The 23406-nt window shown below is 32.4% G+C and overlaps 2 protein-coding genes and 1 non-coding gene across 6 annotated transcripts; 1 reads left to right on the forward strand and 2 right to left on the reverse strand.

Annotated features, from left to right (window-relative positions):
- Positions 1–714: 714 nt before the first annotated feature.
- On the reverse strand, positions 715–5270 carry Bma-erm-1 (Uncharacterized protein; the record flags this gene model as incomplete). The annotated part of the gene is made up of 11 exons (XM_001901416.2): positions 715–879; positions 993–1087; positions 1254–1563; positions 1721–1873; positions 2219–2398; positions 2659–2841; positions 3380–3500; positions 3859–4052; positions 4181–4285; positions 4382–4561; positions 5256–5270. 11 exons carry the CDS (start codon positions 5268–5270, stop codon positions 715–717), a joined length of 1701 nt encoding a protein of 566 aa, XP_001901451.2.
- A 10515-nt stretch (positions 5271–15785) lies between these two features.
- Bm16804 lies at positions 15786–15813 on the forward strand. Its single transcript, XR_006228105.1, has one exon. It is a non-coding gene; the product is annotated as a small nucleolar RNA Bm16804 (small nucleolar RNA).
- Positions 15814–15856: 43 nt separating this feature from the next.
- On the reverse strand, positions 15857–18155 carry Bma-lron-8 (Uncharacterized protein; the record flags this gene model as incomplete). 4 transcript variants are annotated; one of them, XM_043080647.1, is made up of 5 exons in its annotated part: positions 15857–15908; positions 16020–16105; positions 16259–16510; positions 16711–16894; positions 17917–18155. In XM_043080647.1, 5 exons carry the CDS (start codon positions 18153–18155, stop codon positions 15857–15859), a joined length of 813 nt encoding a protein of 270 aa, XP_042936581.1. The 4 variants fall into 4 exon arrangements, with proteins under 4 accessions (XP_042936581.1, XP_042936582.1, XP_042936583.1 ...); XM_043080648.1 differs by having other exon boundaries at positions 16020–16111; XM_043080649.1 differs by lacking the exon at positions 17917–18155 and having other exon boundaries at positions 16711–16866.
- Positions 18156–23406: the final 5251 nt, after the last annotated feature.

Here is a 23406-nt window from a genome sequence, read left to right on the forward strand (position 1 = left end):
CTGGAACTTAGTGATAGATTCCAAACTCGCTCAGTCATTTCTTCACTTGAGCAGAGGATAATTTGCAACTAATAAAAGAAAAAAAAATTTCTCATAAAAGGCACAATGCAGTTGATTGATTAACAGTATACATCCACAACTTTCAAAGCAGAAATTCCACATGTAAAGGGCATGAAGATCTTCCAAGACAGCAATATAATTGGCGTTGGTAAAAGCAAAAGCAGACCAAGTGAGGATGCTGAAGGTGGGAATGAATTTTGACGAGAAAACAATATGTTTTGTGAATGACGTGCGGCACAAAGTCATGCGATGATAAAACACACAAAACAAACACATCAGTCTATATGCAATGCACTCTATGCCATAACAATTTGATAACTGCCCGAATAACTTAAAGCGTGAAGAGTAGCATCACCTACGAAAAATAACTAGTATTCCGAAAATTCAATTTCGACTTAAATGAATCTTTTTTCACATCAGGTTGCAGTTTCCACTCAGTTTCTATCAAGAAAAAGCTAAATCCATAACTTAATTAAGATTGGTTGGAAACAATAATACTTCCCAATGATAAGTGGTTCGGGGTTATAATATTTCAGTAAGCTAAAAATAAGCAAATCAGTGCACTGGCTACTGAAAAAAATCAAAATCGTGACAACACAAAATATAACCAGCACAGAATAAGGACAATTAAGGAAAATAAGCGATGAATCATTTTCACATATTTTCATATTGGTCTATACGACGTTTTGTGTTCCCACCACGAATTTGTCGTAATGTTTTATATTTATCTCGGCCAGCTCGTTTATTTTCCATATGTAATAGATCGTATTCCGTCAACTGCTGTTTATCCTTTACCGCTTCCAAATCTGCTGTTAGAGCCTATAAAAAAAAGGAAAAAAAAATTGTTTAGTAAATTGTAAATCACATCAAGCACTTTCATAACTTTTATAAACATAACAAAACAAGAGCGAAGAAAAACTAAATAAAATTACATCAAGTTTGTGCTTCAACGAGAGATTCTGTTCGGCAGCGGTTATTCGTTCAAGTTCTCTTTGTGGAACGTTCTCGTCACCACGAGCAGTCAATTCTGCAATTGAATCAATATACAGAAACAATACTATATATATTTGAATTTCTACTAAGATAAGTTTGAATCATTGCATTAAAATTAAACATTTTGAGCAATAGCAACACGAGGCACGAATGCAATTCCATGAGTATATATTCATTTACTGATATGAGTTTCAACGCACCTGTGGCAACTTGTCCATTTTCACTAGCATTTTCATCCAGATCTACTTCCTTAACGCTAAATGTATTCAGCTGACGACTACTTTCGCGTTCTTGAACAGCTCGTGCTTCTTCGACTTCTCTCTGCAAGCGTTCTGTTTCCTGAGTCTTCATATCAACTTGTTCGCGCATTTCAGCTACTTGCTGTTCACGTCTTCGCACTTCCTGCTCTAAGCGTTCACGCTCTTCAGAACTCATTTCTCGTTCTGATCGCAATTGTTCATTTAACCTTCGTAATTCATCTTCCTTTGATTCTAGCTGTTCCTTAGCGATCTGCAAACTCCATTTGTTAAATTCGCCTTTTATTCCTTAACATAACTCATTCATGCCTTTACCCCCTTTCTAATAAATCGTTAATCAACTTAATTCTCGTTAAATAATCAACAACAAAGAAGTCTTCACGCAGAGGCACCATGAAATTAAACCCAACCTGAAGTTCTGCAAGCTGCTGCTCAAGACGTCGAATAGTATCCTGTGCATGCAACAACTCTCGTTGGGCCCTTTCCATTTCCTCCCTCATTTTCTCCATCCTTTCTTCATATTCCTTCTGTTTTTGCTCAGCAGCTTCGCGTGCCGTCATCTCCTACAGTTTTGGGGAAAAATTTTAATGAAGACAATAAAGTGATACGATTATTTGCATTTACTATGTATCCCTCTTGAAACGATATTATTAGTGCTGCATAGTCCAACTCTCAAAGTTGAAAAATATTACAAAATAAGTACCATAAAAATATTAGGACCGAAATATAATTAACATTCTCAGCTGTAACTAAACATATCTGGTTACGATAATAATGTCCACACTACCCATACCGCACGTAAATCAATTCTTTAAAGCCAAATATGTTGAAAAAAAAAAAAAGTGAACAAGATACCGCTTATTAACTTTAACATTAGTTTTACGGTTCTATTTTAATTAGTAACCAACTTTTGTCAGGCGTTCTTGCTCAAGTTGTCTCTGCATCCGTTCTTCCTTGGCTTGTTGTTTCATTTGCTGCACTTCAATCGTATCTGGCTTCCTTCTGCGCATATATAGCTCATGATTGCCCATACATAGTGCCAGTATCCGTTTGTTTATTCGCAGACGTGGAGCATAGAATACAAAGTCCTGGAAATCATCAGCACTAATAAACTTACACAATTTAGTATCAAACTTTCAGTATGAAGCACCAAAGTATTTATATAAAATGCCACAAACGTCACATTTGGTGTAATTAATATAATTAGTAATGTATTACATTAAAAAAGAAATAAAGAAACGTAATGAACAATTAAAGTTTCATCTTATGTATCTAAAAACACTTCTTTTATGTCTCATCGGAAATAAAAAAATTACTGAGAGTACAATAACTGACTGGAAACACCTACATTTGCCTTTTTGTCGATTGGTTTAATAACAAATTTTTTGTCATTAAATGAAATATTTCGTATTTCGGACCACGGAAAGCCAACTTTGGGTGTAAGGCGATCATTCTTTTCGTATATGTTAAGTCCAAGGGCATCAACACCCAAAAACAACTCTGTTCCCTTCTTATTACGAATTTCGAAATACTGCAAATAGTGGAAATTAAATAATTTATACCAGCTAGTTGTACACGTTAAAATTATTTATACATGTGCATAATTGAATTAACAAATCTAGAACGCAGAAAATAATTTACAGAATTTTTACAATAACACGAACGAAAAGATGAATTTGGAGGACTAACTGATTTAGCGTTTTTTGGACTGATTTATATGTGCTCCACTTTTTTATCCTCCTACTGTGTTAAATAGTATGCTAGATAAGGACAAAAAAGGTTTTTAATGTAGTAAAAAATATATTATAGTGCACTGCAATGTTAAATGAGATGTACCACTTTAAATTACACTACATGAATCATTATACTGTACAGTAAATTACTATGCATCCAATCTTACACAAAATAGCATTAAAAATGATCTCAATGTGTCGAAAATAACCGAAGTCCCATTAAATGCATAATTTTCCTTCATGTTGTAGGACTTATTTGAGAACTAAATCCAATTCAATTAAAAGATAAAAACCAAGTTTGAGAATAAACAGAACTTCATATAAAGTGTAACTAACATTGACACCATACATCTCAAGATCTTGCGCTATTTTTAGGTATTCCACCATTGCTTGTTCTCTATTCGTATTCTTATGGTCCGCCCACCAAACCATTATACGCTTCTCCCATTCTTCAGGACTGAAAAGATAATGAATTTAATTTAAATCATATTTTCCAAACAAATCTAAATTTTGACAAAACTATTATTTTGGCATTATATAGACAAAAACTTCTGGTTCAGATAATTAAACCACTAATATTCTCAAACCAAGTAATTTCGGAATAAATTCGGCAAAATTCTAACTGTGACAAATATGCAAAAGAAACATTAAATATGACTTATCCGTTAGCAATTTCATTATAGTTTGAACGACAGTTTGAGAGAAAAAATGAGTACATTTTTTTTTTTTTTTGGATTAAAAATATAAGTCAGAAGAGTGAATATCACTTGTCAAAAGTTCATCGGTATGATAAAAAATCCAAAAAAGAAGAAAACCTTAATTTGAACTGTCCAATAACCCTTTGTGGTAGTAACCGATCAGAAGTAAGACAGCCCGGCTTATGCGATTCCGGATTGTAGTCGCCATATTTAGCTTGCATTGCAAACGATGCAAGTAGAACTGAAGTTTCTGGTGGACAGTAAATTTCATCCGAAAGTACAGCATCCTTTACTTGCAAATAAAAAAGTCTCTGAAACACTCAAAGGGTTGCGAAATCCTTTAGAATCCTGTGAATTTTTTATTTACAAAAAAATCAAAATCAGATATCACTTCCATGTTATATAACCATTATTCCCAACAATATCTAGAAAGATTTACAAGGGTAATATCTTGGATTATTTCTTCCTGAACATCCTCTGGATAGAACTTGGCTCGGAATTTGAACAACAAAGTTTGTTCTTTTTTTACATCCTGCGCTGTGACCTGGAACAAATTATTACTAAAAGATTCTGTCTTTTTAATTACTTTCTAAAATTATTAAAAAAGAATTTATCAAAAAAAAAAACTAGCGAAGCAAACCTTTTTGTTCAGCTTAAGCCATGTAAGGAAACCCTTTGTATCCGTGTACTGCAATCCGAAATACCAAATCTCACGAAGGCCAACTGTTTTGACGACCTGGTCGAATAGTTGCTTACCGGTTGTGCTTGGTTGAATGGCAAATTCCAGCTCCGCGTCCATCGTCGTCACCCGTACGTTTATCTGGAAATAACATTTTTAATAATATCCCAGATTACAAGAAAGAACCAATGAAACAAAGAAATATTTTGAAAAATGAAACAGAATTACAAGAACTACTCTGAAAAAAAAAAAATGCTGAGAAAACTCCATTTGTATAATTAAACTACAAAAAGGCCTAGCAATAATATCAACTCATCATACTTTAATTTCTTCTCAAAATATTTCAGTTTTTTTCAAGATATCAAAGAAGATAAAGAAAGATAGTAATAACCACGCATCATTTTTTGGATAACCTAAACATGCTTTCTTGATTTCAATCAGATCGAACATTCACCTAGTTTTATTCAGTTGAAAACCATTTCAAAACATTTATCGCCTTGTCCGTGACTTCTACCTTTTCCCTACAGTACCTGCTTAGTTTCAGTCCTTCAGAATGCTCTGATGACGAATTACCCCTGGTAAATGATGATAAATGAACATTACTGCAATATGACACCGCGCTAGGATTTTGTGCTTTCATCTTATGGAACATTATACCCCCAAAATGACAATCTATATCGTCGATTTATACGTATAACATTTAATAATTTGGCTGTCGTAAACGCATGTCATATAACCGCATGCTATATCCAAAAAATTTTAGATTAGGAAAAAAAAAAACATTACAGCTTGAACAACTTCACAATTGGGAAGAAATATAAATAGAGAAACTTACCGCCTTCTTAGACATAGCGCCTAAGTTATCAAAAAACAGTGGTTTTCAATCACACTTTGCTTCACTTTTCCCTGCTATTAATGACTATTAGTCCTGAAAAAAGGTTTTTTTATTTCAGAATCCATCCTCTTATACCATTTGTAAACGCTCCGCATGTTTTGAATGTCATAAAAACAAAAAAAAAAAAATATCTTCAGAAATGAAAATCTTACATCTCTTCAACACATGGAAGAGTCTTATAATTTAAACATCTGAGTATTATGTCTATAAATGGTCTTAAATTGGGCCAGTGATTATTTATGCAACTGATGCCATATATGATTTTGAAATGCTGCAAGTTTTAACAAGGATGAGAAAATATTGCGTTATTGGAGGCAAATGACACGAGAAAAACCAATGAAATAAACGTCCTGGAAACTGATTTAGTGTTACTGATTTTAAGCAGGACAACTTCCTGGTAATGCTTGTATTCACGTTCTGATGACTTCTAACGAATTTCCTGATTATTCGGAAACTCCTGAATATCTATTCATTTCTTATTGCAAGAAAAATCAATCAATATAAGGTTCAATAATAAACATATCTGTATTTATAATACTACATAGAAACCAAATACAAACATAACAAACCGCATTAAAATAATAAGCAAATGAGATATCTGATTCCGTAAAATGCGCTGTACAAAGTAGACAATTCCCTATCAGTACCAACCTTTTCTCCTCTTTAAATGTTAACTCTATAAATCGCATATTACGAACGCCATTCTTCATAAAAGAAGACTGCCACTGAAACAGTGGAGCCATTTTTCAGTGATGCAAACATTCACATCAAAAGCAAACAACGTCCGTTTCCTGTTATTTGAAGAATAGTGCGAAATGTACTTTTACTATTCCATAATAAGTTTAATGAGAATACAAATTTCCTACATCGAGATTTAAAGAAAGAAGGGAGGTTCAAACCATCTGAAACCGCACAACGTTCAGTATGAAGTAGTTCAGTATTACAACATCATATCTTCTACAGCGCCATTCGCCTTATCAATTATTCGATTCAATCAAACGCAAGAAAGCACTGTGTTTTTTGAATATAATATTATCTAGAATCTAGAAATTTAGAAATCGAAAGCGTACAGTATTATTAAACTATCATTAATGGAATATAATACCTCAAAATTTTTACATATTCGTTGAACATCAGCTTCTCAATATTTAAATGGACCACAAATAACACTGAGCATACATTAAGTGGTGGTAAAGAATCTTACAAACAACTAAAATGAGTAACACCAAGCAGTGAGGAGAATAAGGTGGAAGAAGTTCACATTTAAGAGGTTTTGTTTAAAACAAGACCGTTTAACTGGTAAAACTAAAACCTGGATAGCGACCAAATCGGATTTCTAATGCTATCCAACACATTCATTTAAACCAATGTTCTTTATCCTTTTTGACACTGCTTCAGCAATACTATTTCAACTCCCACCACTCATATGAAGCAGATAAACACTACCTTATCACATGCACCACAGGATGGATCAGGCTTTTAGGGTGTTTCAGAAAGGAAGTGATGTAACCTTGAAGCGGTACTCTATTCATATCATCTAATCACAAAAGTATCCCTTAACCTCATGTGAATTACACAAAACAAACGAACCACTGAACGAGAAAGCATTCTCACTCAATGCATTATTTCGCATCTCAGCTATTGCTAGATGGTATCGGTATGAAAAGAAATCATCTCAGTTGCTCGCTAGGAAAAAGCAAACCAACTCTATGCCTCCCTTCTCTTATCAAATAATGTACAGAAAGTAGTTCATAAATATGTGTTGGTGATTTGGGATATCTATAAAATGAAAGATAAAGCAGTAAAGTCAGTACATCAGATACGAGTGCTCGTCTTACACCCAGATTATGCAAGAAATTTGAAGAGCATTAAATTTACAATAGTTCTCCAATAGAAAATCAGGACGGAGAATCCAAACATCATTGGAAAATATACTCGTGATGTTTTAATCTAAGTGAAATAATCTCCACGAAATTAAATTTAGTATTAAAAAACACTCAGTCATCGGATTTTTTTCAGTAAGTGCACATATGACAAGCATGGATATGTCTATGGAATTAATCTTGTACCTCTATGCTAAGTTTCTAGCCACAGTATGGAAGAAGTCCACAATTAACTCGAATTTATTAAAAGAGAACTGTCACCAAAAAACAACAGAATAGATGAAACTAAACTTGAATCCGCTATTTTCAGCTTACTTTCGAAATTTTACTTCCGTATTAATATTTTTTTGAATTTCAGAAGCTCTTCATTAACTACTTTCTCATTATAACACTTGTCATAACTGATAAGTAACCTACAAGAATGAGATATCACCGATTATCTATTACATGGGTCAAACAAAACGATTTGGAAGTTTCCAAAGATGAAGCAGTACTTAAAATAAATGAAAATCAAAAAACACAGTTAATAAGTACTTGTCACAGTTCGGCTATAAAAATGACCAACTTCATCCAAGCCACGCAACAAAAACCGTTGCTAAAAGCATCCTTTGTGGAAAGCGATACAAATGCTAGAAAAAATATGGCTGAGAAAAATCAAAAAACAGCTTTTGGAGCCTTTTGGATTCGAAAGAGAAAACACTGAACAGAAAATTAGAATCTTTCTATAAAAATTCTTGCAAAAATTCTTCCTGAAAATCTCAAAACAAAGTCTAAATTATAATTTGGCTGAGATGTTCCTAATATTTCAGTGTTCAAATCTAAATGATAGTATAATCAAATTACTTCATAATTATTTAAATTTACTAGTAAAACTATAAGATCAAAGAAGCGAAATAAACCAAAAATAGAAAGTAGAGAATAAAGCAAAACATTATACAAGGAACCATGGCATAAACATGACGAATATATCAGAGAGTTATGAAGAGCCAATTAATCTGAACAACATACATCTTCAAAACCAATATTTCATACATACAATTGTTCTCTCCAGTATGGTAACTGAAAGAATGACGAATATGAATTTTATGAGTAAAACAATTTAATAATTCCTAAGGAAACATGAATTAGAAAAGCTGTAAATCCAAATAAAATGGACCGTACAAAAGCAAACGAAATTTAGATTTGTGAGAGTGTCTAAAGTATAGGACAGTAATCAATGTAATAAAACTGAAGGCAATAATTTCAGGAAGCAAAGAAGCTTCTCATCCTTATGTTGTAATCTATTCACTTACATTAATGACTTTATAGCAGCAAGCAATTGCAAATAAGTAAAGCTATAGCAAAGAGCTGTGAAAGAGTTATCAAGAATACAACATTCTTTTTTGAAGCAATCAGTAGTTTTTACACTGGATTCCATTGAATTAAATCCTACAAATAAATAATGTGGTCATTTCATTCGCCGGAATATTTGAATTTAATTTAATTTTAAATCACGTAAGTGAGAGTAATGATCACTCGGAGTTCAAAGATTTTGAAAGTGCACCTCGCTTATTACGATCAAAAAGAAAAAAGTAGTTACTGATTCTGACGAAGATACAAGCCCACAACCCATCAATTTCTGTCCATGAGAAGTAATCAGTGGGATAAACCATATAAAGCAATGAACAAATCACGTATGAAAATAGTAGCAAATGTAGAAAGAGATAAATTAAGAAAAGCTAGTAGCAACTACAATAGCAATAACGGAATTTGGGAAATGGAATTGAAGTGACAATGGTTACATCACACTAAATGGATTGAAGCACTAAGCATAAAAATACTTTAATTCTATAAATCATTTTGTTCCTAAGGTTCATAGAAATATAAAAGATCCCGAAAAACGTATTAAATAACATGAAAAAGCAACTTCAAAACTAACAATATTACTTGATTCCCAACAAGTCGAATCGAAAAATCCTTATTTCTTACTTCAGTTATTCCTTATACGCTATTCAGTAAACACCAACCTGTGGTCGTCAAATGATCAATAATCACAATATCATGCATTTTTAAACAAGAAATTCAAATCGTTATCGTCTGCAGGTGATGAAATAGTCAGCAACTTTCAAACATAGCTATGATTCCTTAGAAATGTCAGAAAAAAAGGATTTCCAAAATCATTGGTGAAGTAGGTTGTGCTAAAGCAGTTGGTTCTTGTTCTTCAAATTCAAAAGATGAAACAAATGTAATAAAAAACTCTGATAAGCTTTTTCCTGATGAAGTAATGTAGGAAAATCTCTTGGTGTATTCAACCATACATCATACATCACAACTTGATTACATTTTAAATTTTTTTAAAAATTTATAAAAATTTTAAACCTGGTACATTTTAAAAATTTATAAAAATCAAACATGGTTTTTGACAAATATGAAGATACCGTCGCCTAATCTCCTTCATCAGGGATTATAATAATCTCACTTATTCGAAGTGATTTTCACTTCGAATAAATTATTCTTCGCATATGTGATAAGAAAACTGCAAAGCAATGTTTTCGTCAACAATACCTGAAAAATGAAAAAAAAAATACTGATTTTCCAGTGAATTCTACTGAAATCATAGTTACTCTTTTGCACATTTCAATCTTTCCCTTTCGCTACAAATTAATTCAAAGATTACAAATTAATTTTGCTCCTGAATGGAATCAGGGAGCAGCTTTTATTAAAGAATGTATACTACACAGGCTTATCTGTTAGATAGGAATTTCTTGATAAGCGGCAACAGACCGTGTTGATTCAGCAGCTACGCATCTACAGAGAGACAAATTAAGAATTTCTGCAAATAAAATGATAGAAATAACAGATAGTCATGTAACATCGGAACGATCGCTTGTCTAAAAAGAGGTTAATATATTCACTGATAATAATATTTCCACCACTGATAAGACAACACGGGTTTAGAACTTTTTCTCTATTCGACTGAAATCCGGCATATTCCTCCAAAAATTTTTATATACGATTAAAGCGGGCAGCTCACTTATTATTATAAATTCAATTTTTTTCACTTCCTTGTAAACATAGCAATAGCAGACAAAATTAAAAAGTTGATGAAATAACAACAAAAAATTTCCTACGACAGTAGACAAATGCAACGGAATTTAATGGAAACTTTAATGAACACTAAGGAAATTGCAAAATCCGACATGAACCAATCAGGAAAGCAGCCATTAACGATTATTTTAGGAGGAACGTTAAGTTCTACAGAATTTCAGTTTACACAAGAATTCTTTTATCGACATTTTTTAATACTTCTCAATGCAATAAGAAATGTATTTTAATATAATTAAACATAATATCAAAAGTTCTCATGCAACCCTTTAAATGAATAAACAGAAAATGATCATATAAAAATGGGAAAATGTTTGATAAACTTTTTCTTTCTGAAAGCAAACCACCGATGAATCAGTGAAATATACCCCCTTATTCTTTTCCTTCCTGTCTGTTAGCTATTTATGAAAAGTTTAAGTGAGACAAATGAAAGTAGAAAAGGACGTTTATCGGAAATAAAAATCCCCTGGCGATTCATTAATATTTCCTATTTCCAAATGTGTAATTCAAATTCTGAATTGACCACAGTTCATACTGGTCTATGCTTTGTAGCAAATGCTTTCAACTTCAATGTAATCCACACCAAAACTTATAAACCAATCATATAGTGCATTTTGTGGTCCTATCAAATGAAATGGATAGTAAACGAGTAGCGCACAGCATGATCGGATAGGACAATCAATTTGTCGCGCACAACTCTACCACACTCCTGCAAGGTACGACAATGATATACCATTAAAATAGGTGAGGAAGAGATTGGAATGCCAACATTCCAATCAAATCTGTTTATCAATAAAATCAGGCTTAATCTGTGAGATATGAAAATGTAATCAGTGATAACAACAACAACGGAGACAGTTTCTTCAATTTAAATGGCCTATCAAAGAGAGAGACTGTATGAAGTTAGTTAAGAGCACCAAATAGAACTGAACCTTTCATTTTTACAGCTTACACTTGAACAATTTGCGATGATCGCTGAAATAACTTTCACAAGGAATTCTCTCCGATGCCACAAACAAACCTAGGCACACGGCCTGAAGATATATATACACACACACACACACACACATACACAATACACAAAACATAACATAACAGGAGAGAGAGAGAGAAACCTTCAGATGATGGACTGTCCGAGGGACCAGCCATCCCCAGGACCCGAATGCTTCTTCCGTGTAACAAAAGCGACACTTGCGGCAGCACACAGCCCACTTCCCTCCCATTCTCCTCTCCTCTGCACACCCCCCAACTCTCCGTCTCTGCTTCTCTAACTGCACCTAACATCTTGCAAAGAAGGGCGCATACCGTCATCAACACAGCAAAATGCCGAACTGATAGGTGCATGCAGTCATGTAACAAACCCAGAAACACTGTAATGCATGCACACATACACAACAAACACTGAGAGCACTTTCTCGTTGCTGTTGCAGTTGGTGTGGAAGCGAAATGCAGGCAGACGTGTATGTATGACGTGCTTGCTATATGTTCACACGTGTGCAACTGTGCTTCTTAGCCATGGCATTCAGGTTGATGATAAATAGTTTACGTGTAACCACGCAAGCAGAGATTCTCGTCAGAAGGAATCACGCAGTTCTGCTCAGCTAATCTATCCTTTTTGAATTGCTCGTTGAATACCGCCAAAAAAAGTCGCTGGTAGAACGCCAAAAGTAGAGATGTCTAATTCCTTCTCAAACAATCACTTGATGCATCTCATTATTGATTAAGTCGAATTGAATTTACAAAGTAATTTAGGTGTCATGAACTCATAGTAACTTAGGTCACGACTGAAACATAATGGCTTGTAATCAGTGTGCCACTGTATAAAAATGTTGGTAAATGGATGAATTAACAAACTCCACATGAGAAGCAGGAAACTGTTGATCTTTTCGAGATCTCTTCTTGCGATGCTGTCATTGTTTTGCAGTATGATATTTCACGTTGAACAGAGACAGAAGAGATCACACATTCGCTTATTCCAAAAACTTAGAAATTCAACCAACATTGAAGAGGGAAGGAGCGTTACAGAGACGTAAAAGAAAAATTTGTTACTTTTGGTCTTAATTTGAAGACACAGTCCTCCTAATTAGTGCGCTGAATGCAAATTACGAATTCAGGTCAATAAGTCTCCTCGAAAAAACAACTTCTACCTTTTGTACAGATTAAATGAGAAAGTTGATGAATTTTGAGGAGAATGGAAGAGGAATGTTGGGAAAGAGTCCTTTGGGAAGGGTCATCTCGGCCTAATCCCTCATCTCTTCTTTTTCTTTCTCTGCCTCATTCTCCAATTCCTTTCTCATTCCTCGAACTCATCTCTCGTTTTAATTTAAATTATTTTTTGAACAGTATGAGCGGAAAGGAAATAAAAGTGTCACCGTAATGTCATCAATAATCACATGACTATCACAGATCCTTCATCGTTGTATCCTTAAATAAGCATTCTCTGAGTGATCTTTTTGAAGTTTTAGATCTTTTTTTTTTGATTTGCTTGATAGGACTAAGAAGATATCTGGCCAAGCTACATTTTTAGCGTGGTTTTATCGCATATTTGCTCTCTTGAATTGCAAGAAACTGCAGTAAATAACGAGACAATGGACTTACTTGAAATAATTAGAGATGAAACTGATTGTAAGGGATGAATCATTTCCAACTTTACATCATTCAAAAAGCTTCCTCTTCAAAAAATAACAGGATAATACAAATATAAAATAATAAGAATTTAAAAATAACAACTTTGCAACGCTTTTCATTTCACAGTACCATTTCAATGGTAAGATAAAGTGGCACGAGAAATATTACACTGATGTCTGATGACATGTCGTCCATTGTTGAATCCAACCAGCCATTGTCCATAAATTTTGACGACACTGAAAAAGAAGAATTTGAAAGGCGAATTTAAAGCCGTTTACCGAAACATTTTCAAAGCTCTGAAAATGCATAAAAAGTCATGAATCATAGACAGCTTCATTCATCGCTTCTCTTTCTGCCAATTCATCGTACCACCGACATTTCACTGTATCAACAACGTAAGATAGAAGGGAGCGGTGATGAGACGCGAGGGCAGGACGGAGTGTTGAGAAATAAGCAATGTAAGCATTCTGCTCCTTTCGGGAAAGATGATGATAATGTATGTTCGGAAACAAATGATTTTCATATTTTCATTTCCTCTATTTTAGTCTTAACTGTACAAAAATAATGAAAACGCTCACTCAGCCTTGTAATCTTCGTGCTAACAAAATTTTTGTAAAGCTTTCAAATGGATGAACACATCGCAAATAATTTGCATTTTCTATGCGTAAGGTCAAAAAACACAAAGCTGTTGAATAAAACGCACGCAAATTTCTCTTTATCATTTAGCATGTAAACTATGAAAATGTACAATTCAATCAAACACGAAATTGAGAAATTGTTGAACTGTTTTCAATAAATATCAATTCAATAACACATCCTTGGTGTCGCAGAAAATGTAAATAAATAAAGAAAGGAAAATGACTGACAGGAAGATTAAATTATATTTTGAAAATGATATTTAAGTACAGAAGAAATTATTTTCCACCATAGCAACACTTCAATAAACAATCGCACCAAACTATATGAAAATGGCTCACTTGATATCTTCTTCTAATTTTAAAGACTACAAAATGAAAAACGAAACTATGGAAGCAAAGAACAATTTAGCATTGAAATACATAACATATACATAACTGTGGTTTTATGCGGCCTCTCTCTAACTAATGTTTTTTGGTCGTTATTGTCTGGAATTGTTTGAGAAACGAAGAAATTATAAAATAAAGGCGTAATCTCTTGTCTCGGAAAATTTTACAGAAAAAAATGGAAAATTGGAAAAAAAAATTTACAGAGAAAAAGAAATCCAGAAATCATCCAATCCACGCCTGGCATTTATAGTTGTTATATTCCAGACATTTTAAATGCATTTGCATTGCTTCCTAACTATTCTTGTATTCATTTTGCTAGGTAATCAAATAAAGTCACACTGAAACGATTTGTGTATAACATTAAGTCATTTTCATTTATGTAAAAACCGTTTGAACTACAAAAGATTTCAATAAACTGAGTGTGAAAAATTATCGACATTTGACCTTTCGTCACAAGCGCCAATTTCGGAAACACCTGCAAATCTCAATTAGTTTCCATGTAGATTTAGTTTAATTGATGCAGTTTAATCAACACAAATCTCAGTGTACAATAGGCTGATCAAGAAAACAATTATTTTTAATGCATTCCTTTCTTTTCAAATTTCAAATCAGATAAAAAATTATTGAGTCTATGCAATTTCAAATTTTTAATTTAAAATAGTTCAAAACTTACACATTATATAAAACTTTTAATTGAATATCTTTGCCAAGCTGAAATCAAGTCGCATTCCTTTGATCGATTAATTGAAAGGAATTAAACTTAAATTTAACAGAACGATATCAAAAACCTTGGAACAAACATGTTCCTTGAGGAAAGAATTATCAAGGGTTGGATTTTTTTACTGCCACGGAAAGCATTCTGCTCTTACATTCAGCATGGAACGTCAACTTCCGAAGAAAGACCAAATACACTAGCTTTACGTGTCAGATCAACCTATAAAAATTAAATTCACACTTAAATGAGTGATCCTAATAGAAACGATAAACATCCGATGCACCATTTCCTAAGAAATATTGAAAACAATTACTCCATCTCATGTTAATAAGGTACAGAATGCCGTTAATTATTTGAAGTTTGGTTACCAGTTGCTGGTATGGATAAAGATTACTAGTTTGCATGCAGATCACCAGTTTAATTATAGATCGCTAATTCTTCCTCATTCCTTTCGCTTTAACTTGCAGTCCTTCGACAACATAACATTTTGCTTCGCTACTATTGCATACTTTTGTCAATATATTCAATTGGTAACTATTTGAAATACTTGAACTTTTGCAAAATTTTCACACCTTCGATATCTGACTGAACTTCATTGTGGAGAATTTATTAGATATCATAAGACAACCATAAAATGCTGTGAAATATGCAATAAAAATCTAGAACCAATATATGTAATTAGAGCATTATCAAAGTATAGTCTTTCAACTCCTTTAAAAATCATATGGATTATTCGAATCATAAATGTTTTAATTCTCATAAATGTTAGTTAACATATAATGAGACAATTTTCTTTTTTTCTTTGTGTCGAAATAAAATTTTTATAATACACAATAACACACATTTGGGATGCTGAAATTTTAAAAAATTTCCCAAACTTTTAGTCACTTAAAAAACAAAGGCATAAGAAAGAGAAATTGGTAATGGATCATTATAAACTATTAAAGCAAAAAGAAATAAGCAAATAATGATTGATGGCAGTGACTGTTGGAAAGCAAAAAAATTTTTTTAAGATTTATGAATTTGAGAGAAATTGTCAATAAAGTTACTAAAGGAATTGAACTTAAAAAAAAAAAAAAAACAAACACGATAAGCATATTATGACAAATGTAAACAAAAAATAAAAAAGTAATATGGCTGCTGATGAAATTGGTTGGGATTCTTTTCCAAAATTTGGTATACACTAGAAAAGTCAGTATTGTCGATTTACAGGAGCTGTGGACTACTAGCAATCTGTTCATTTTCTCCTCCGAGCTTACTGTAACCGGCAATAAGCGCTAAACGTCTCAACTTGTTAAGATTGCTACAAATGAGATAAAAAACCGTTGTTGCAGAGAGTAGTACAACAAATAAAGTCCAATATACAAACCGATGGCTGTCTTTGCATGCAGAATTTGAAATCTCGAAGATATTTTGACCCTTCCGAGATTCTGGTGCAACACAGATCGCATAACCCTGGAACTGGATTTATAGAATTAGATTTAAGCGACAAATAGTACTATTTTGTCGCAAATGCAATATACAAATAAGCCATGTGAACGGTTTCCTATTATGGATGAGTGAAGTAGAAATCTTAAATTCAAGAAATCTATTTGCAATTAATTTTACCTGATTAAAGGAAGATGTCGGACTTTTTGATAGTTCTTTGATAGCTGGTATAATATCACAATCACAGTACAGAGGGTTTGAAGAAATATCAACTGTTGTTAGACTAGGAAGAACCTCCCAAAGATGAGTGGATAATGTAGAGAATTCATTTCCCGAAACATCCAATACAACAAGATTTTGTAAGCAATTCCAATTAACGCTGAATTTTTTCATCTTATTACCGGATAAGTGTAAACGAATCAGGCCATTCAACTGAAATGAAAACTACCATTCTCTGTGTCGATTTGCCATAATCAAGTAATTTCAACATTACCTTAACATTACATATAAGTAATTATTTCCACCAAAAAGCATATTAAGCATTTTTAATGGATCAATAATTTATATGGTAAAAGTGTAAATGATGAAACCAGAACTTTTACTTCACACATTATTTTATCAGTTGAAATTACCTTGCAAAGCATGTCAGATAGTATTTCAATAAGATCATTGTCACGTAGGATTAGCTCCTGTAAATCATTAAATTCATTTACAGAGTCAACAAACGTATTAGCCAATAAGCGCGGTCGTTCAGAAAGTGATACTGATGATGAGAAAAGATTCGACATATCCAGAACTCGTAAGCGTACATTCCATCTGAAAAGTTTCGAGCAAAAAAAAAAAAAAAAAAATAAGCAGATATGAGAGATCTAAATATACAAAAATTCTTAGACAATATAAAGCAGACTTTACACGTTAAACTACATCGTTACGCCAAAATAATTTAGAAGTGTTATCAGGACAATTTCTATGTTGCAAAATGGAAAATCAAATTTAAGCAACTCTTCGTCCACTTTTATACACTGTAAATTAAATTCATAGAAGTAGTAGAAAAGTTAAATTAAGTGTCGATTTCTCAAATCCAAGCAAACACTTCGATTTAAATATCAAAACAAATATTAAACCATAACTTCTTTCAGCTCTGTAAAAAAATTTACATGCATACACAAGAACTAAGCAAAATAATTATCAAAATTTTTAAGTCAAAATTAAATCAAACAATAACGTTTCATTGATAACGATACAGTTTTATTAAATCTTGCACTCCTTCTTAAAAACTTTAGCAATTAAAGGAAAATTATCTAAAGTTCTCAAACAGAAAACAATTTAATTTCATCATCAAAGGAATGGGAAGATCGAAGTCAAAAGGAAACGATTTGCAACATTTCCTCAGTGCATTTTATGCATACAACGAAACGAAATGATATAAATTAATAAGCGAAACGTCTCGCACTTAATGCTCTTTCCTCGCTTTACTTAACTTTTCAAAAACTCAATCTGTACGACTGTGTGACGAGTGCAACTCTATGTCCCAGGCATATAAAGATTAAATTATTCAATAAGAAGACAAATTATCATTAAACTGCTTGAATTTCACTTCAGACAAGTGAAATCTTACTTCATTTCATCAGTAACAAGTAAATAAACACAGAGGGCAAGAGAATATAAGAGATTTCCTTTGATTTAAAAAAGTTATTAGTTTAAGAAAATGACTTAAACCATGAAGAGGAATTTTGAAATTGCCAAAAATTATCAAAGTTTTTGGAATAAATTCAGATCAGATGGAGTGTTAGAAGTTGCAAAGTCAAGAAAATTCTATTTGAAAGAAAAAAACTGACCGAAATGGATCAGCACCAATTTGTTTGATTGCATTATCGTGCAGATAGAAATATTCCACTGCCGGTAGAGCTCGAAAAGTGTATGAATCGATGGCGCTAATAGCATTGTCAGATAAATCAACTAAAGAAACAAAGCGATGAGTAACATTACGACCAAAAATATTTGATCCAGCTAGATCTCCAATGCTATTTCCAGTAACAACGATAGTATCCAAATCCGGATATGCTTCCGGACGCATGGTCAAAAACATTTCGCTGCCTTGCATCTTTGTGTGATGACACTCAACTGTAGTTTTATTACAGTGACACAGTCGTGGACAGTTCACATCAAATTGACTTCGTTGAGCCTTTACAACCAGAAAAAATAGAAATGCACAACTCCTTAAGGTAAGCATTGTATAGCAATTGTAGTAATAAAAGAAGGGAATGAAATATTGCGAATTGATTTGCGTCACTTTGATCACATTTAAGGTTGGCTGATTGGTGTACTGCTCGAATGGGTTAGATTCGATTTCTGATGATTGAAGGGAGAGGTGGGAAGATACAGAGCGGTTGAACTCTGCTGCGTGCTATTTAACTTCTAGTCTCTATCCCCACAATTCTCGAGGCACCTCATTCTCGACACCGCACTGCAGTTCGCATCACCATTATGATATTTAACAAGCAACCAGCTTACCTACATCTCTTTCTCTCCCTCTCTCCAGAGTTCTCAAAAGAACGGGCATTAAATCTGTTCCAACATTAGCTGATTAGAGAGGGAAGATGACAGTGATGATACTCATTTTACAATTTTTCGTCTTCAAGTTTTTTTGTATCGCGATAACAATCATCTTGCAGTTTGCTGTTTCAGAACATCCATCATTTCTTATCATATTAATCCCTCTGTCATAATTCAATCATTAATTTGTGCTGTAATTAATAAGTACACTCACGCCATCACTGAGGGCATTCAATGTTCTACAGATTTCATATCTACACTCAACTCACCTTCACTTGCATTACATATGTTCAAACCTCTGAAATTAAGACATCACAACAATTTGTATTTGAATGAAAAAACAATTTAAAAAATAGCTGAAAGGGGAAAAGGGTTGAAGAGATCCTTGAGCCATTTTTACATGAATATTTCTCGTTAGCATTGGCTCATTTGTAATGATAGTGTTGGCTTAGATGAGGAGAAAATAGCAAAGAATGAAGCTTATGAAATCATCTGGAATTGTCACAGTATATTACTTATTAAAAGCAATCTATTAGTAATGAGACTCACTTGAAAGACAGATAATATTTATCTCATAAGAGATAGTTAAGCTTAATTTATCAAGTTTATAATAAACAAAAATTGTGACAAACTTGACATGGAAAAAGTACGGCTTAAAAACCATTGAAAAGTAAATGCATTTTTAAGATTTAAGCAAGATTAAATTGAAAAATTAATCGCTATCCAACTAAAAGTGACAACTGTAAATTTCGTCTTATGATTTTCCTTCGGAAACGTAAAATTGAAATTCGTCCGTGAGTTTTCGATTCTGTTCATAATACAACAGTTTATTATAAAGAAATGAGCACTGAATAACTTTATATAACTTGAATATATTATTAACGAAATTTACTGGAAATGTTAAAAAGGTATTTGAATTACCCGTGTTGGAGTTTTTTTGTGGATAGTCCTCAATTTAAAGACACCTGGTTCAAAACAGGTTTTTTTTCTGTAGGAATTAAACAGATATTACGTTAACATTCATTGATAGCTTCTTCTTCTACCTTTTACGTAATACCAATAAAGGCAATTTTTTATAGGTGCGGAAGGAATATCAGATTTTGGTTTAACAATTTGGTAGTTATCACAAAATAAAGCTCTGATATAGTTAACCATTCAATGCAAACAAAAGAGAAGTGCCAAAATTGAATATAATTGCCTTTTATTTTGTGATAAGCTAATGATTCATTAAATTAAATAAGTAAAAGTAAAGCTATCACAAATGTCACTGACAACAAAGTGCTTTTAGACGATGAATTTCTCTTGCAAAATATTTCTTTGCTGTATAACAATGCACTGATAACTTTATTTCAAAATACACTCTGCATCTTTTATAATAATCCATATGAAATGATACGTTGTCATATCACACTGCTTGCAAATGATAGATTTTATCATAGAAAGACAAACAATGCATGAATTGCTCTTATAAATGACATCAGAATCGTTTCTGCAAAAATATCCGTAAACTTCTTTTCCGGAACAAAGCAGCTGTAATTATTAGTGTCATACTATATAAGCAAGTCTGAAATTACAAATATATTTGTAATGGAAATAGAACAGATGTGCGCACATAATAGCTATCGTAGAGTATAAAGTGCTAGCTGCAAGCACTGATCTTATATTATAACATCAATTTTGACAAAATGCTGCATTCGGAAGTTACTCAATCGATTAATACTGCATGTTTAAGTATTAAGCACCGATAATAATATATATATTTGAGACTATGAAAATTTGCATTGTATGGAGCCAAGAAATTAGGAAAGAAAAGAATACTTTCAGAAGTGCGCCCTTCAGTAGTAATAATAACAGAAAAAAGTATTTCTGCCTCACTTGTATTTAGTAATACCTTCAACTTCAAGGATCATTATTGTATTCAATCATTTGCAGTTCGATCGCTCAGTTAATCACCATGTTCGTTCACTTCTCGGGGTGCGCTGTTGTCAAGATATTATTTTTTTATTCAGAGCATTATTTCAAAATGAAGTTAACTGAGTACAAATTCTTTAAAACTATTCGAAATCATTACCTAACCATGCGAGAATACCACAAATCAGATAGAGACAGATCCTGATCAAATAGAAAAGAGTAAATAAACGGCAATCAATAGGACTAAACACCGAGAGCAGTAGAAAAAAAAATGACATAATTATTTGAAAGTAATTCAGAGAATGACAAAATAATGTTTATGAATATTACTGGATATTACTGCGATTAGAGTTCAAGGGAAAAAAAAAAAAATTATTTTGGCGTATATTCAGTATATTTATGAATCTGCTGATATTTTAAGATTAATTAATTTGTTCAAGGCAACGAAACTATGAAACAATTCAGCAAACTTACTTTCTGCTAGTACTGGCCTGAGAGATCAAATTGCAAATTCAGCTTACTGAAATCATACGAAACACTCAAAGCTTTATTTATACTATCGATAATATACATGACCATATTATACACTAGCGTACGTGAGTGATACGTGATTTGAAAGTTCATTAAAGCATATAAAAAGGAAAGAAGAAAGTAATACGTGTTTATAAATTTTTCACTGAAGTTCATTTCATTTCATGAGATATCCCGGCTTTTTGATCTGGGTAACTGTTATACAATTAATACATTGTCATCAAATCTCTGTAAGAGCTCTGACTTTCTGATAATTGTTGTTCGTAACTGTAACTAGATAATAAGTAAATCATGATGTTATCAAAGTCGACTAAGACATTGAATCCTTTCATGAGGTTTTTCCTTTTGACAGGTATCGATTATAATTAACGCTTTTTAAAGAATGTCATTTCAATATTTAATCCCATACTGATGCTTTATCAGAAGAAACACAATTATTTCATATGAGTTGAAATAATCACAAACAGGAAAAGCAATCATTATTGTCTTTCCAGACAGACCCTAATGCTTTTGTTTGTTTTCAGAGAAAGTCCCATTGGCATCATTGAAATTTGGTAATTCTATAAAATGTGAGCAAAAGTTGCATTGGTCTCAAATTAGCACATTTATTACCTAAATTTATAAAAATTCATGAGACATTAGCGAATAAATTACAGATAAGGAACTTTTTGTTTTCTTTCTAAGATATGATAGTACTGATAAAAGCTGTGTTACTTTTATTGATAGAGAAATGAAAACTATTTTATTTGATCTAAATATGGTACAGAATGGATGAATTGCAGTTTAATTTGATTGAGTTAGTTATACCTATTATATATATATTCGAATACTTGCAGAAAGTTTAAAAATGTGATTTTTTCCTTTATTCTGGAGCAGAATAATCGAAATCATATATTGCTGGATTGTCATAATACTGAAATAGTAAACAGATATTGTCAAACGCATACAGAAGTTTTGGAAACAGAGAACTAACTCATCATCTAATTTCATTGCGCCATGGAGAAATGTTTGTAAAAAGTTTTGTCGTATCAATTCATTTTGTTTTGAGCACAATGTTGTTCGGGTCTCACATAACGAACGATACACGGAGAGGTACAATAGTGAGTACCTACCGGTACCGTACAACAACTTCACGACAATTCTTGCCATATTGTCAAATGATTATTGGTCAAGCAATAAAGTCGATAACTTCCAACTGAAAAAATTAATTTTGAACATACAGATATCAAATTTATCATCGATTTTCCTTTCTGTGACTATCGCAGTTAATATTAGATTGTCAATGAATGAAATTGATTTATTGACTTCCTCTCATGTAATCTTTTTCTTATTCAAAGACGTTTAAAGAATACAATACACCGATGATATGTTTGATTTCTTCTTTAGACTTTTCCTGATAACATTGTTTAATGCCTCAATATAAATATGCGCGATATTACTACATGGGACGAAGTCAGTTAAGTCAGTTTCACTGAATCGTTTCCAATAATAAAAATGATAAAAATTCAATGATAAAAAAATTCAAGTTAAGCACTAAATCATCAGATTACTAAGAATTGGATCAATAGGATCTTTTTCTACAAATAATCAGAATGAAGAGTTAGTTGCTTTGCTTGGTTCTTCTCATGAACCGAGATGATATGGTTTGATAGCTTTTTTAGCCTGATTTCATATAAGCTTCTTTATCGTTATCTAAGCTGATAAAATCATTATGTAATTAACGCGATGTGGTTTACAAACAGAACCCGAATTGAAATTTTGTAAATATGGAAAACTGCTTAGCCACTTGTAAAAAGTTTTGGAGGGGAGAAGTTCATGAAAATGTTTTCTTCTTATCGAAAGACTTCGGTCCACCTTTTTTGCTATTACAGTTTCTTGTTATTTTTAATTAAGAAGCTAAATTTTGACCGAGAAAACTTGGTTAATTAAAAACAGTTTCTAAATATATGTTCATGCCTAATTATGATTGAATTTATAACATTTTTTATAATTTATATGGAAATTTTGGACCCAACTGATATCTTACTTGAGAGATGTATCAGTGCATATTAGATCTATTCCGGTATTGACATTTATACAAGCTGTAATGTTCTGTCCTCTGCAAGCATAATGCTAACGAATCAGAGGTTGCTGGAGAATAAGCCTGTATACATAAATGCTACTGTATTGTTTGAGTGAACAATACTACTGAATATATATATAATAACCCATGAAAGTATTGAATAAAATTTGCATAATACAATAACCCATGATTTGATATGGTTTAGTTATAACATCATTTTGCAAGAAAATATATTTTAAATAAAGAAAATTAAATTAAAATTTCACAA

The sequence above is a fragment of the Brugia malayi genome (assembly GCF_000002995.4).
Source record: "Brugia malayi strain FR3 genome assembly, contig: Bm_v4_Chr3_scaffold_001, whole genome shotgun sequence".
Taxonomy (NCBI): Eukaryota; Metazoa; Nematoda; class Chromadorea; order Rhabditida; family Onchocercidae; genus Brugia; species Brugia malayi.